At 40.3% G+C, this 14,427-nt stretch overlaps 1 protein-coding gene across 8 annotated transcripts in view; it reads left to right on the forward strand.

Annotated features, from left to right (window-relative positions):
* Positions 1 to 14,427, forward strand: part of LIMS1 (LIM zinc finger domain containing 1) — a 158,517-nt gene that overhangs the window by 124,883 nt on the left and 19,207 nt on the right. For 6 of the 8 annotated variants that reach the window (XM_064268599.1, XM_023552641.2, XM_023552638.2 and 3 more), the window contains exon 2: positions 3,804 to 3,963. In XM_064268599.1, coding sequence (XP_064124669.1) covers positions 3,804 to 3,963 — 160 coding nt within the window. Of the gene's footprint in view, positions 1 to 3,803; positions 3,964 to 12,272; positions 12,362 to 12,451; positions 12,624 to 14,427 lie in introns of those variants that run through there. The other 2 variants (XR_010317910.1, XM_064268600.1) reach the window with 2 other exon arrangements.

Raw genomic sequence — 14,427 nt, forward strand, 5'->3', positions numbered from 1 at the left:
TATCAAATTTTCTGTGTGAGGTCGATTTTTGGAAATAGGTCCATTAAATCCGCTATGATTGGCCAATTATGAGGATTCTGTACTAAAGGTGTGTTTGTGTGTATGCTACCTATACATACATATCTTTGTCATCAAGACTTTTTAGTGAAAATCTTTTTCTAAAAATTAGCAATTCATCATGACTGAGTAACAGCTATAACTGCATGTTTAATTCTATGATACCATTCATGACTTTTAAAAAGGGATTTCATATATAGTATTAAGTATAAAGTTAGCTGTAAAAAAAAAAAATACATCATGCTGAAGGGCCAAAGACATGAAAGGGAAGAGGGAAGCGGTAAACAGTTCACTTAAGATGGTGAGATCATGTTCTTACTTTCTGGATAGTTTCCTCTAATGGTCTTGTTTTCTATTCCCTTTCTTTTCACTCCTTTTCTTTCTTTCTTCTCTAAAACAAGTTTATTTTTGCTGTATAGGAAGTAACTATGTTCTTGCTTTTATAATGTGTCTACCTAGTTTCTAATTCTAATTATTTGAGTATTTGAACTTGATCATAAGTAATATATAATATAATGAAATACTGGTGGCATAGCTTCCCACATCATAGCAACAGGCAAGCTACCACAGTACCAAAAACTGACAGGTTTCAGCAGAGCTTCCAGACTAGGACAGACTAGGAAGAAAGGCCTGGTCATCTACTTTCAAAAATTTGCGGTGAAAATCCTGTAAATCTCAAGAATTTTGTCCAATATAGTGTCGGAAAATGAGCTCCTAGGTTGGATGGCACGCAAAATGCACAGTGGCTACAACCATGGAATCGAGCAAGCCGGTGATTGTGAAGATGGTATAGGACTGGCCCCCTGTGTGGGCTCCTGTTCTGCTGTACAAGGGGTCACCATGTGTCAGAGCTGACTCAATGACAGCTAACAACAACAACATAAAATAATGAAATATAAACAGGTCTGTGAATAGCAAACCTTTTGGTATTAGGACTGCTTTTCACTCCTAAAAATTATTGAGAACTCTATTGTTTATCAATATTTAGTGTATTAGAAATTAAAACTGAGAAAACATTAGAATATTAGTTCATTTCAAAGTAAGAAAACTGATTACATGTGAACATAAATATTTTTATGAAAAATAACTATCTTCCAAAAGAAAAAAAAAAATGAGTCAGAAGGAAGGCATTGTTTTACATTTTTACAGCTGTTGTTAATATCTGTCTTAATAGAAGGCAGATTCTCATATCTGCTTCTGTGTTCAACCTATTGCAATATGTTGTTTTGAATGAAGTATGTGAAGAAAATATGGCCTCCCACAGATGTGTAGTTGGAAAAGGAGGACCTTGCAGACCCCTGAAGGGGTCATGGTGACCCCACACTTTGAGAACTGCTAAATTAAGTGATCATGAATCAGGACATTTCAGAATGTTCTCCTTTTCCAGCTCTTTTGGACTTCTACTACTAAGATCATGGATGATGTGTTGAATCTTTTGAGAGGGTTTAGAATATTAATAATGCCTTATATTTAAGTTCCAAAGTGGTTTTATACATTATACACATTTTCTTATTTCATTCTTATAACAGTACTGAAGACTTATGAGGGCAGGTGGGAGGCTTACCATACTTCTTCATCAGGGGATACCTGTGGATTTTGGTCAGAGGAAAGCTCCTCAGACCTTTGCTAAAACTGCCACAGTTGATCCAGCTTATGACAGAGCCAGGTGAAGAAGGAATTTTACGGATTTTCCTCCCCAACCCACAGTAATTTTGAAATGACCAAGTGGTGGTGATGGTTTTCCTTCCCTTAGTAGAGCAGGTAGGTTGCCTGAGGCTTTGGCCAGGTTTGCAAAGCAATGAGGCTGCCTCTCCCCCCACCACCACTCTTTTTTAAAATCTTTTAATTGTATATGCAAGCCTATAATCAAAAATTGACTTTTGATTGGTATGGGTTATGGGCATAGTATTTCTGCATGGAGTTACTTATGGCAAGACTGCAAAGTAGGAACACTGTTCTTTGAAACTTTTTTGAGAGAGAATGCAAACGGCAACATTGCCTTCCATTGGGGTGGGGGAGGGAATGGAGGTGAACCAAGGTAGTTATGACCACTTTTGCATTGGTGTGTTACAATTCCCTAAAGAAACGACAGAACTTGAAGACTAATATGGGGCAAGGCAGTTAATCTGTCTGTAAAATGGAGACTTCCCATGTCATTTACCTCACAGAGTCTTTGTGAAGATTCAGACAAACGTTGGTAATAGCTTTACAAGGTGGATTGATTAAATATCTGGCAAGTGAGAAGTGGTACCAGGGGACCAGGCGCACAGGTACAGCTTGCACTCCAAGTGGGAATCTGAAAAGTTCTACAAAAAACTTGCTAAAGGACAAAGGACAGTTAGGCCAACGATGGACTGCTGTGCTAAGAGACCTCCTCCACTTTGAGACCTTTCGGAAACAACACAGTTCTTTATGTGAAATCCAGGGAGCCTGTTAGAGAATGAATAATTATCTAATTGTATACCGTCAAAACCATTTTGCTTTTCTTCTTCCAAGCTGCATAATGGTTAGATAGAATTTGGGACCATTATTGGATGCCTTCTGTGTGTTTTAAGGTATAGTGGAATTACTGATGAGGGAATTACCCAAGTGGCTGGCCTCCTTAGTATGTTACTTGACTACCCTGGTTTCACATTCGTGATTTGTCAGTCACGGTGCCTTCTCTATCGTGTCCTTTCATGTATTAGAAATTGGTACTGAAATCTTATGTGTTATTGTAATTCTGTGAGCTGGGGGACCTGAATTCTAGCACATTTTCTTCTGTTGTCTAACCAGCATTGTGACCTTTGGCTAGTTATTTTTCCTAAGTCTCCATTTCATCACCTATAAAGTCATATTTATAATATGCTGTATTTTTACATAAATAACGCACACCTCCTACATTTGTTTGCCTACTGTGCCCTCTCCCCCTCGAAGTATTTTTGTAAGCCCCACTATGTAAAAAAATTTTTTACATGTTGCTGTAAAAAAAAGGAAAGCATAGCATACTTAGGAAAATACCTTAGGGAGGGGGAAGGGTGTGTTTGGCAAACAAACGTAGAAGGTGTGCGTTATTTGTGCAAAGATATGGTAATATTCTGTGATTTAAGGTACGTTCAATAATATTATTGTTCATTGTCTTTGCAATTATCAATAGCACTAGAGCATCTTGGCTGGATGTAGGAGTTACTTAAGCAGTTGCTTTTGACAAAAGGTAACCCATGTAACGGATATGATGTGGCATTCAGTTGACATGCAGTATAGATTCTGTTTTCAGAGAGAAAGAAACAGACTGAGATGTTCACTTGGGGGATTGGTGTGTGTGTGTGTGTGTGTGTGCGCGCATTAGGTGAAAGTTTACAGAGCAAATTAGTTGCCCATTTGGTCGTTTATGGGTATTTTAATTAAGCTGTTTATCAAGCTGTAAACCTGAGCCCCTTGAGGGCTCTTCTTGTCTCTCATCTTTATCCCTAACACCCAGCACGTGGTAGGTGCTCACTCATAGCGTATTTGATAGTGGGAGAAATGATGTGTTAAAAGAAAAACGAAGTCAAAACAGGAGGGCCTTTCAGAACCTAGATGCTAGGGTAGAGAAACTGTCACAATTTGAGTTAGAGAACTTAATACAAGCGTGAAGTGTAGGCCCTTATATATAAAGTAGGATTTTCGTGATCAGATAGAGTTAGCTCCTCAATTCTTTGTGCTGTTTGAACTTGAACCTAAGAAAAGGCTGACAGTTTGTGACTCCCTGTCGTTTTGTGTTACAGCAACATGGCCAATGCCCTGGCCAGTGCTACCTGTGAGCGCTGTAAGGGCGGGTTCGCGCCTGCTGAGAAGATCGTGAACAGTAATGGCGAGCTGTACCATGAGCAGTGCTTTGTGTGTGCACAGTGCTTCCAGCAGTTCCCAGAAGGACTTTTCTATGAGGTGAGTCAACCTGCACAGAAGCATAAAGCTATCTCCCCTTCCCTTCCTCTCCCTTTTTTTTCCCCTCCCTTTTTTAAGGCATCTTTCTTCACTTTAAATTTCAGTATCAAAGGTTACTTTATTGAAGTAGCAGATAGAGCCCTACTGGTATCTGTCAGTTTAGTGATATCATATATTTGAAATATGTGGGTAATACCTAGACCGAATGCCATAACAGACCCCTCCATTTATACTTGTTCAGTTCAGTATTTCAGGACCCACATCCCCTTGTGACTTGACCTGTCAGACCTAAGAACTCCAGCTCAGCACACAAAATCCTTTCATTAACTTCAGCCGCCATTTTTCTAGCTTCTCTACTCGGGTCTCCACGACCTGCCCCCTGCACAGATCCTGCTGATTCCTGCTTCTACAGTGGTATTGAACATCCTCTCTAAATGAGTGTCTGTTACCTAGTACATGATTTTTATTGACTAATTCTCCTCCTCCTACCAACCTGTATTCCCTCACCAAATGCTGTATTTTATGGCTTTTATGGTGCCTTGGAATTATTCTCAGATTGGATGAGTGTGTCTTATTTTCCCAGTGGGCTCTACAGAGCGGGCGCTCAGGGATTGTTCCTTGAGCAGAGAAGAAGTGTCACAAAGAGGTGGCTGGATTTCTGTAACCACGAGAAGGAGCTTCCACACATTTATTTTCTTAAGAAGATCTTGTTTGGAAATTAGTATTTTGGGGTGATACACTGTCTATTTTTAGCTCTTTTATGTATCTTGTCACTATAAGTCAGAACCAACTCGATGGCAACAGGTTTGGTTTTGGTGTATCTTGTATTCTTTTCCCTTTTCCAGACACGTGTTTTTCTTAATGCTCGGGTGTTGCCTTGTCGTCTACACTTTCTTTGTATTTATTTTCACCATTGCTAAAACCCTTTTCTTACAATAAATGTGTATTTTTGGGAATGGTCTGGGGAGGCTGACCTCACACTGTAAATGACGAATAAGAATGATGTGTGTATGTGTGACAGAGAGATCAATTAGATAATTTACTTTGCCAGCTCAGTCCTTGTTATTAATATGTGTTTCTCTGTATGATCATATATGTATATAGAATTATGTTATAACTATAGATGGCTGTTCTTTGATTCTTCTTTTGTTTAACAGATTTTTAAACTTCCCAATGTTACAAGCCATTCTGAGGAAGGAAAGGGAGTTTTTTAAAGGTCATTAGTAAGTCATTTGTTGGGCACTCAGGCAGCGTTTTCCTATAGAAACAATGCCGCCCCTGGCAGTGAGGTCTTCAGGCCAGCCCACAGAAATGCTGTTTAACCCCTCACGGGTACATGAAATACAGAACTACTGTGTATGTAATAGTGTAACTGTGCAAAATGGCTTTAAGAGTTTTGGTTAGGGAATGCTGTTTTATTCACTAGTACACATTCTTGAGTTCTATGTGCCAGAAACACACATTTCCTACAACAAAAGCCTTGGCAGAAAGAGCAGGAATTCTTTCTCTCTTTTCTTTCTGTTCTTCCTAACTCCCTGGGCAATGGAATTTTGTTTTGTCAAAGGTCATGGCTTTGGGGATGGGAATGGGAAGTGATGGTTATAAGGTGGGAAGGGGCAGGAGAGGTGCAGTGTCCACCAGCAGGAGGGAAGAGAATGGGAAAAGGGGTTTCAGAGGGGATGTGAATGGTGGCATCAGGGCTAGAGGTCCTGGCTGGGGTTGTGGTTAATGAAGAGGATATGGTCTGGAGTCATGACGAAGAAAAGGAAATCCCTAGGGGCTGAGGCAGCAGTAAGAGACAGAATTTCTTGCAGGATTGGTGGTGCGGTGGGCAGTTCCTCATTTCGGGTCAGAGAATCTAAGGACCCGCTTCTGTTGAGTAGAGATGAAACACTCTATAAAAATCAGCCACAGGCGGAGGCCTGCCAGGACTGTGGCAGGGAATGAAATAATACTTCCAAAGCACATTTAAAGGAATCATAGAGACCTGGCTCTGGATGGCGGGGGGGACACTGGTATTTAGAGTGTGTAAACACCCTCCTTACACCTACCCTTCCTGTTTTTTTTTAGACCCAGAAAGGTTGAAATGTCCTTGATGAAACAGCTGTTTTGTGACGTGAATAGGATTAGAATGTAGATTTGTCTCCTAATGTCTGGTACAATATTCTTTCCCTTACATACCTTTTCAGATGTAAGATATTTTTTATTGAAATGGGTAATTACAGCAAATGAATGATTATAGATTCTCAGGAGAGCTTGTAAAGGAGCAAGAGAGAAGAACTCAGGTCCTGTTTTTCCAAACATATTTCTTGTTTCTCTGCCTGCGATTCCCTCTGAGAGCACCCTGGAGCGCCAACCATCATCATTTTCTTTCTCCCACTTTGTCCTTTTTTCTGGCACTTTGGAGTTAATAATATTGTTAAGCTGCCTCCATTAATGAGCATGGACACCACATAGACTCAAAGTTCCATATTTGGGTCTGTAATCTGCAAAGCCATTTATGCTTAGTCAGAGGGAAACGCTCTGTTACAGCCTTGAATAGAATAGAATAAAGCATGACTCACACTTGTTCTCCTGCCCACCCCCTTAACTCTACCCTTTACTTTTCTAGGTTTGTCTGATAGTGTTCCAGAAGATGCCATGAATACCCAGAGCTAGTTTATTAATGAGCTGTTGCTCTAGCCTAAGCTCTCTTGGGCCTTGAGGGAGATTGCTATTTTAGCCACAAAAGTTTACCATTAAAACTCCTTTTCCAGGCCAGGGATTTGTAAACCTGCAAGGGACAGTTTGATTAAATAATATTAGAGAAAAAGTTATCTAGTGCTTCCAAGGAATAATCCATATTCTCAGTCATACCCAACAATAGATTGCTTTGTAGAAAAGGAAGCTTGAAAACATACCTGGTTTGTTTTCCGTTTGAGGCAGGACGGATGTGCTTCCCGTCTTGGTGATAATAGCATGTGTATCTTTTCTACTCTCTACCTCTGTTCTTGCTTTTCTCTTATGGTCACAGCATCAGCCTACCCTTGTTTTCACAGTCCCTACTCTCTTTTCCCTAGAAGACTAGCTATGAAATCTTAAACGTGGATTTTCAGTGTTCACTTCCCTCTCGAAAATGTGATTTACTTTTACTATGAAACTCCCTGCTCTTTTAGGTCAGATATCCACAGCGTTCTTCCCCTTTGGCCACAAAGGCAAACCTAGAATTCGACTGTTGTTTCCTGCCCGCTCTCTAGGATGTGTGTCTGGAGATGAGCTGATGGAGCACAGGTATTTCTGTCTCATCTGCAGTTCCTCTTAAATGTGATATAGCAGCAACCAGGATCAAGTACCCTTATGGACGCCTTAAAACCAAAAACACCATACCCATTGTCGTCAAGTCGATTCCGGCTCACTGCAACCCTATAGGGCAGAATAGAGCTGCCCCATAGGGTTTCCTAAGCCATAAATCTTTATGGAAGTAGACTGCCACATCTTTCTCCTGCAGAGTGGTTGAGGGGTTCAAAGTAGCAGCCAAGCGCTTAACCGCTGCGCCACCAGTGCTCCAACATTGACGCCTTACTCAAGGTGAACTTGAACCCCGGTAGATTATGTGATTTAAAAAGTGAACTTAAGATTTGACTCAAGATTGTAATGCGTTACTGCTGAAGAATGTAAGGTAGAACTCATTCTTGTGCTCTGCAGCTTCCATTATCCGTAAGGACTAGTTCACCCAAGGTGTTTCTCATTGCAAGACACCGTTAGTGCTGTTTTCAGCCTGATCCCATCTGCTTAATTTCATTTCTCTTCCTGAGTTCATACAGCACTTTGTTTTTGCTTCCAGTACGGAGATCATTTATCACATTTTATTATAGCTGTTTGTTTATATGCTTGTCTTCCCATCCAAGTGGTTTTGTCAGGTGCAAGAACTGTCCTAATTACTTTGGTATATGTTGAATAGTCTGTAGTTTAGTTAAGTGTATTATACCAATGTGAATTTATTAGATTTAGTAAATGTATGAGAGAAAATTGGGAAACTAGCCCATTGGCTAAATACAGCCTGCCACCTGTCTTTGTACAACCAGTGAGCTAAGAATGACTTTTCATTTTTAAATGGTTGGAGGGAAAATCAAAAGAATAATAATATTTTATTACATACGAAAATTACATGAAATTCAGTGTCAGTAAACAAAGTTTTATTGGAACACAGCGATGTTCATTTGTTTGCATGTTGTCTGTGGCTGCTTGCTCGCTAAACCTGCAAAGTTGATGAATTGACACAGAGACCATATGACCCACAACACATAAAATATGATCTAGCACATTACAGCACAAGTTTGCCCTTCCTCACGTGTAAGATGTCAACATCAGGGGACGTTTGGTAAAGGGTAAGTGGGAACTTATTTTTGCAACTCTTTAGTAAATCTAAAATTATTTCAAAATAAAAAATTTTAAAAAAGAGAAGAACTTTTGACATGATTATATCGTGGCCTGCCTCTATTGATCAGGGCTTACGGCGTATGAGTATTTATTCACGTCAGGAACTTTCTGCCAGCGTGGGCACAATTTAAGATCTTGGAGGAAACCAAGGAACAGTAGGTTGAGGTGGGAGGAAATAACACATGGTCTGACTTATTTAAGGAGCCCTGGTGGCACGGTGGTTAAGCGCTTGGCTGCTATCCAAAAGATTGGCAGTTTGAACCCACCAGGTGCTCCACGGGAGAAAGATGTGGCAATCGCCTCCATAAAGATTTGCAGCCTTGGAAGTCCTGTGGGGCAGTTCTCCCCTGTCCTTTAGGGTCACTATGAGTTAAAATCAACTTGGTGGCAATGGGCTCGGTGTTACGGGGTTCTTTTCCCTGACTTATTTTAGTGCCTGTGCTTCCTGTATCAGAGCAGTCTTATTAAATGTAAAAGTAAAAACTTGTTCCATGGACTAAACTAATTATGTGACACTTTGCAGAATCATTTCTCTAATCCGTAGCCTTTTGCTTCAAAAAAGAACTTTTTACCTACATGCTTTATCCTCAGTCTTCTCTTCTCTCTCTTTACCATTGATTTTCTCTTAACACCATGTTTCAGCTCAGCAGATATGTTTAAGTATTAGTGATGTGTAGAACTTCCCAGTAGTTGTTTTCTAGCTTGTTGCGGGTATTGTTGTTAGGTCTGTAAAGTCGATTTTTACTCATAGTGACACTACATGGTAGAGTACAACTGCCCCATAGGATTTTCTAGGGTGTCATCTTTATGGGAACAGATGGCCAGGTCTTTTCTCCCACGGAGCAGCTAGATGGGTTCAAACCTTAGTTAGCAGCTGAGCACTTAACCATTGTGCCACCAGTTGTAGGTATAACAGATTTATATTCTAGAACCCTTACTCCTGTGATTTTTAAAAAATAAACAGCCAGAAGAAAAGAGGGACCTACAGTTGCCATGATCTGGTCTCTGGCAGATTAAGGGCAGTATTTATAACTTTGTTGTCTGCTTATGAGCTGTGCCATGTTCCACGGGGGATTAAATCTCCTCTTCCTATGATCCTTCTCTGATTTTCTTCTGTGAGATTTTGTAAATGACATTCATTCATTTACCTATTCATTTATTGATCTGTCCATCCATTCAACAAATATTTATAGTATTAATTAGTCAATGACAGCATGCCAGGCAATGTGTTATATTCTAGAAGCAGAATGGTGAACAATATAAGACTTGGTCCTTAAGGAACTCAGCGTACAGTGGATTAGGCTAGACTGATAGACCAAGTTGTTGGAAGTTAGGTGAAAAAACCTCACAGTATTATGGATTGGTCAATAATGGGGAAGACAAGTTAAATCTACCTGATGACAGATTTTTTTTGCCTCCCAGAATCTACTGAAAGCTGAAGTAAATAATGTTTAACATCTTTTAGCACAGTGCCTGGCATTTGGTAAGAGCTTAATAAATGGAAGATACTATTTTTTAAAAAATAATTTTTACTGTGCTTTAAGTGAAAGTTTAGAAATCAAGTCAGTCTCTCACATATAAACTTATATACACCTGACTACATACTCCCATTTACTCTCCATGAGTCAGCCCACTTCCTCCTTCTAGTCTCTCCTTTAGTGAGCATTTTGCCAGTTTCTAACCCCCCTACCCTCTCATCTCCCCTCCAGACAGGAGATGCCAACACAGTCTCAAGTGTCGACCTGATACAAGTAGCTCACCCCTCATCAGCATCTCTTTCCAACCCATTGTCCAGTCCCTTCCATGTCTGATGAGTTGTCTTCGGGAATGGTTCCTGTCCTGGGCCAACAGAAGGTTTGGGGACCATGACCGCCGGGATTCTTCTAGTCTCAGTCAGACCATTAAGTCTGGTCTTTTTATGAGAATTTGGGGTCTGCATCCCACTGATCTCCTGCTCCCTCAGGAGTTCTCTGTTGTGCTCCCTATCAGGGCAGTCATTGGTTGTGGCCGGGCACCATCTAGTTCTTCTGGTCTCAGGATGATGTAAGTCTCTAGTTCATGTGGCCCTTCTGTCTCTTGGGCTCATAATTATCTTGTGACCTTGATGTTCTTCATTCTCCTTTGATCCAGGTGGGTTGAGACCAATTGATGCATCTTAGATGGCGGCTTGTTAGCATTTGAGACCCCAGACGCCATACTTCAAAGTGGGATGCAGAATGTTTTCTTAATAGAATTTATTTTGCCAGTTGACTTAGATGTCCCCTATAGCCATAGTCCCCAAACCCCTGCCCTTGCTCCACTGACCTTCGAAGCATTCAATTTATCCAGGAAACTTCTTTGCTTTTGGTCCAGTCCAGTTGTGCTGACCTTCCTTGTATTGAGTATTGTCCTTCCCTTCACCTAAAGTAATTCTTATCTACTATCTAATCAGTAAATAACCCTGTCTAATTTTTAAAAATAATTATTATGTGGTTTTAGAGACTGTTAACTGGGTAGTACAAATTGTTAAGTGTTCGGCTACTAGCCTCAAGGTTATTAGTTCGAACCCACCCAGCGATGCCTTGGAAGACAGGCCTGGCAGTCTGCTTCTGAAAGGTCACAACCTTGAAAAACGTACGGAGTAACTCTTCTCTGCACACCTGGGCTCACCATGAGTCAGTATGAGCTCGATGGCAACTGACAACAACCACCACTGCTCCTAGCATGGTGCCTTGCCCTTAGAGGTCACTAATTGTTAACGACTGGATGAAGCTTGGTGAAGCTGCGCATCCTAAGATGTCTTAAGAAGTGTGTGTCCACAGTTACTACTTTTCAGGACCTCTGTATTTTTCTCAGATTTGCAGAATAGAGGATGGAAGGTGGATTCACTTTATTATCAGTAGTCAAAAAGGAACCCCACAGCCCAAGACTGGGATGTAATTTCTCCACATCAATACATTCATCTGTGTTCAGATGAGGAATTCTGAAGCAAAGGTCACATTGTGTGTTGACAGTGAAGCTGGTTAGATTCATAGTTCCGTGTTACCTTTCAACCACAATTTTTGAATTCTGATAGAAATCCACAAAAGCAATAGTTTGGAAAGTTGAAGATAATTTAAGAATCCTAGGTCATTTTCTTTATCCCTCTGCCTGAAAGATAGGGAGCAGTACAAAGGAAAAAGCACAGGCTTTGGGGTCAGAGGGCCTTGGGTTTGAAGCCTGGCTCCACCATTTACTGACCTTGGCACAGTTATTGAATCTATCTGAATTTCAGTCTTCTCTAAAAGGGATAAACAAGCCTATCTCATAGGGTTATGAATTTGAACCAACGTAGCATGTAAAGCAGCTGGTAAATTAACTTACTCCCTTCCTCCTTTCCCCCGTGGGCTCTACTTTGGATAAGTAATGCTTACACATGCTAAAGCAGGGTTTCTCATCCTTGGCACTGTTGACGTTTTGAGCTGAATAATTCCTTGTCGTGGGGACTGTCCTGTACATTATAAGATGCTTAGCAGCATCCCTGGTCTTTATCCACTAGATGTCCATAGCAGTTCCCTTCTCAGTTGTGACAGCCAGAAATGTGTCCAGACATTGCCAAATGTCCCCTGAGGTGGGGGGAAAAGGGCCCTTGGTTAGAACCACTGCACCCAGCAATGAGAGCGTCCCTTCAAACAGTTACGGACCTCACTGTGGTAATAGCAAGTTAACCTTAAATTGGTGTGTTCCTCGGGTTGTTCAGGTGAAGAGGCAATATTAATATTCTACATGAAGCAAAAACCTTTTCATAGTTCTGTCTCTTAAGAACTTGACTGCAGCCAGACTTAATTCTTGTGCCATAAATTTAATCAGAAATGATTTCTAGAAATCATTCATTTAAGAAACACCCTAAAGAAAGCATACTTTTTCTTCAGGACAAGGGAAGATAAGTGTACCATCGTTGGATGGTTCATCACTCAAGTATTTGTAATGAAGATAATACCCTCATTAATCAGAAAGCAAGGTACAGTTACAAGTAATTATTAGAACTGGTTTCCCAAACTGAAATTCAGTTTCTCCTATTCACATATTTACAACTTTATAAAGTACTCTTACTTTTTCATTTTATTTCTAAATAACTTTCATATATTTCTGATTATAACAACTATTCATATTTTAATTTTAAGACTATATCAGAAGGTAGTGGCGAACATGTTAAAACAACAACTGTGGTATCACTTTCCACCACCACCACCAAGACTTGAGATGTTCCTCCCCAGTTTTATGTAAGTCTCTTGAGCCTAGGTCTCGCATGTCTTGTGTTGATTCCTGTTCTTTTACCTTGCCTGAAATAGTACTTTACATGTGAATAAATGTTATATGATTGCCAATTTTAGAAGATTTGTAAATCACATTAATATTAATATCCCTCAAATAATATCATTAAATCCCTGCATGAGCCAGGCACTGCCCTAAAAGTGTTGTACAATCTTTTTGTTGTTCTTCTTCTTTCCTTTAATTCTTACACTAGCCCTTCAAGTTAGGTACTGTTATTCCCAGTTTACATCTGGCTAATATGAGGCTCAGAGATCTTAACTGGCAGACAAGTAGTAAAATCAGGATTTTATCTCAAGTGTGTTTGTCTCCAAAGGCTGTGTTCTCTTCCATTATAATGTCCTGCCCCTAACTAAAACTTACATGGTTTCTTAGGAATGATACTTTCATCATTCTGGCAAATGATGCTGTCTTCCGTATAACCATCAATATTGCTTCATTTGGTAAATATTTATGGAAAACCTACAATGATTTGGGTAGCACTTTACAACTTATGTAGTTCTTTTCATCATTTTCAGACCAAGAAAATTATAGAAAGATTGTACAAGTATATGAATTATATATGATTTTTAAAAAAACAAAGAAAAACCAAACCCATTGCCATCGAGCCAATTCCAACTTGACAGTGACCTTACAGGCCAGAGTAGAGCTGCTCGATAGGATTTCCAAGGAGCCACTAGTGGATTTGGACTGCTGGCCTTTTAGTTAGCAGCCATAGCTCTTAACCGCTGTGCTACCAGGGCTCCTGTATATGAATACTGATATTTAAATTTGGTATTGTATTTATCCTCAAAGAAAAATCTATTTCCATAGATGCTGGTTTTTATGTTATCAGTATCTCAGATCATCCAGTCGTTTTCTTTAATGAAAATGAAGAAATATTTGTAAAATGACCAAGTCAATAGTGGCAGGAAAAAGCGGATGAAATGCCACTTCCAGGGGGAAATAGTGATTCAAAGCAAGACCCTAACACCAACTATTCCTTTTGCTGTTGAGTTGATTCTGACTTATAGCAGCCCTATAGGACAGAGTAGAACTACCCCTTAGGGTTTCCAAGGCTGTAATCTTTACGGAAGCAGACAGCTTTCTCCTGAGGAGCAGCTGGTGGGTTCCAACCGCCATCCTTTCAGTTAACATCTGCCATGAATTGAATTGTGTCCCCCAAAAATATATGTCAACTTGGCTGGGCCATGATTCCCAATATTGTTTGAATTGTACACCATTTTGTCATCTGATGTGATCCTCCTGTTTGTTGTAAATTTTGTCTCTATGATGTGATGTGATGAGATGGGATTGGCGGCAGTTATGTTAATGAGCAGGACTCAATCCACAAGATTAGATTGTGTCTTAAATCAGTCTCTTTTGAGATATAAAAGAGAGAAGCGAGCAGAGAGACATGGGGACCTCATACCACGAAGAAAGCAGAGCCAAGAGCATGTGTCCTTCGGACCTGGGGTCCCTGCACTAAAAAAAGCTCCTAGACCAAGGGAAGACTGATGACAAGGACCTTCCACCAGAGCTAACAGAGAAGAGAAAGCCTTCCCTTGGATCTGATTGATGCCCTGAATTTGGACTTTTAGCCTACTAGACTGTGAGAGAATAAATTTCTCTTTGTTAAAACCATCAACTTGCAGTATATCTGTTATAGCAGAACTAGATGGCCAAGACAGCATCCAAGCACTTAACCACCGTGCCACCAGGGCTCCTCTTAACACCAGCTATAATGGTTCCTAAATCTACCTTTGTGACATGCAA

This window comes from Loxodonta africana, chromosome 15, assembly GCF_030014295.1.
Source record: "Loxodonta africana isolate mLoxAfr1 chromosome 15, mLoxAfr1.hap2, whole genome shotgun sequence".
In the NCBI taxonomy this organism is placed as follows: Eukaryota; Metazoa; Chordata; class Mammalia; order Proboscidea; family Elephantidae; genus Loxodonta; species Loxodonta africana.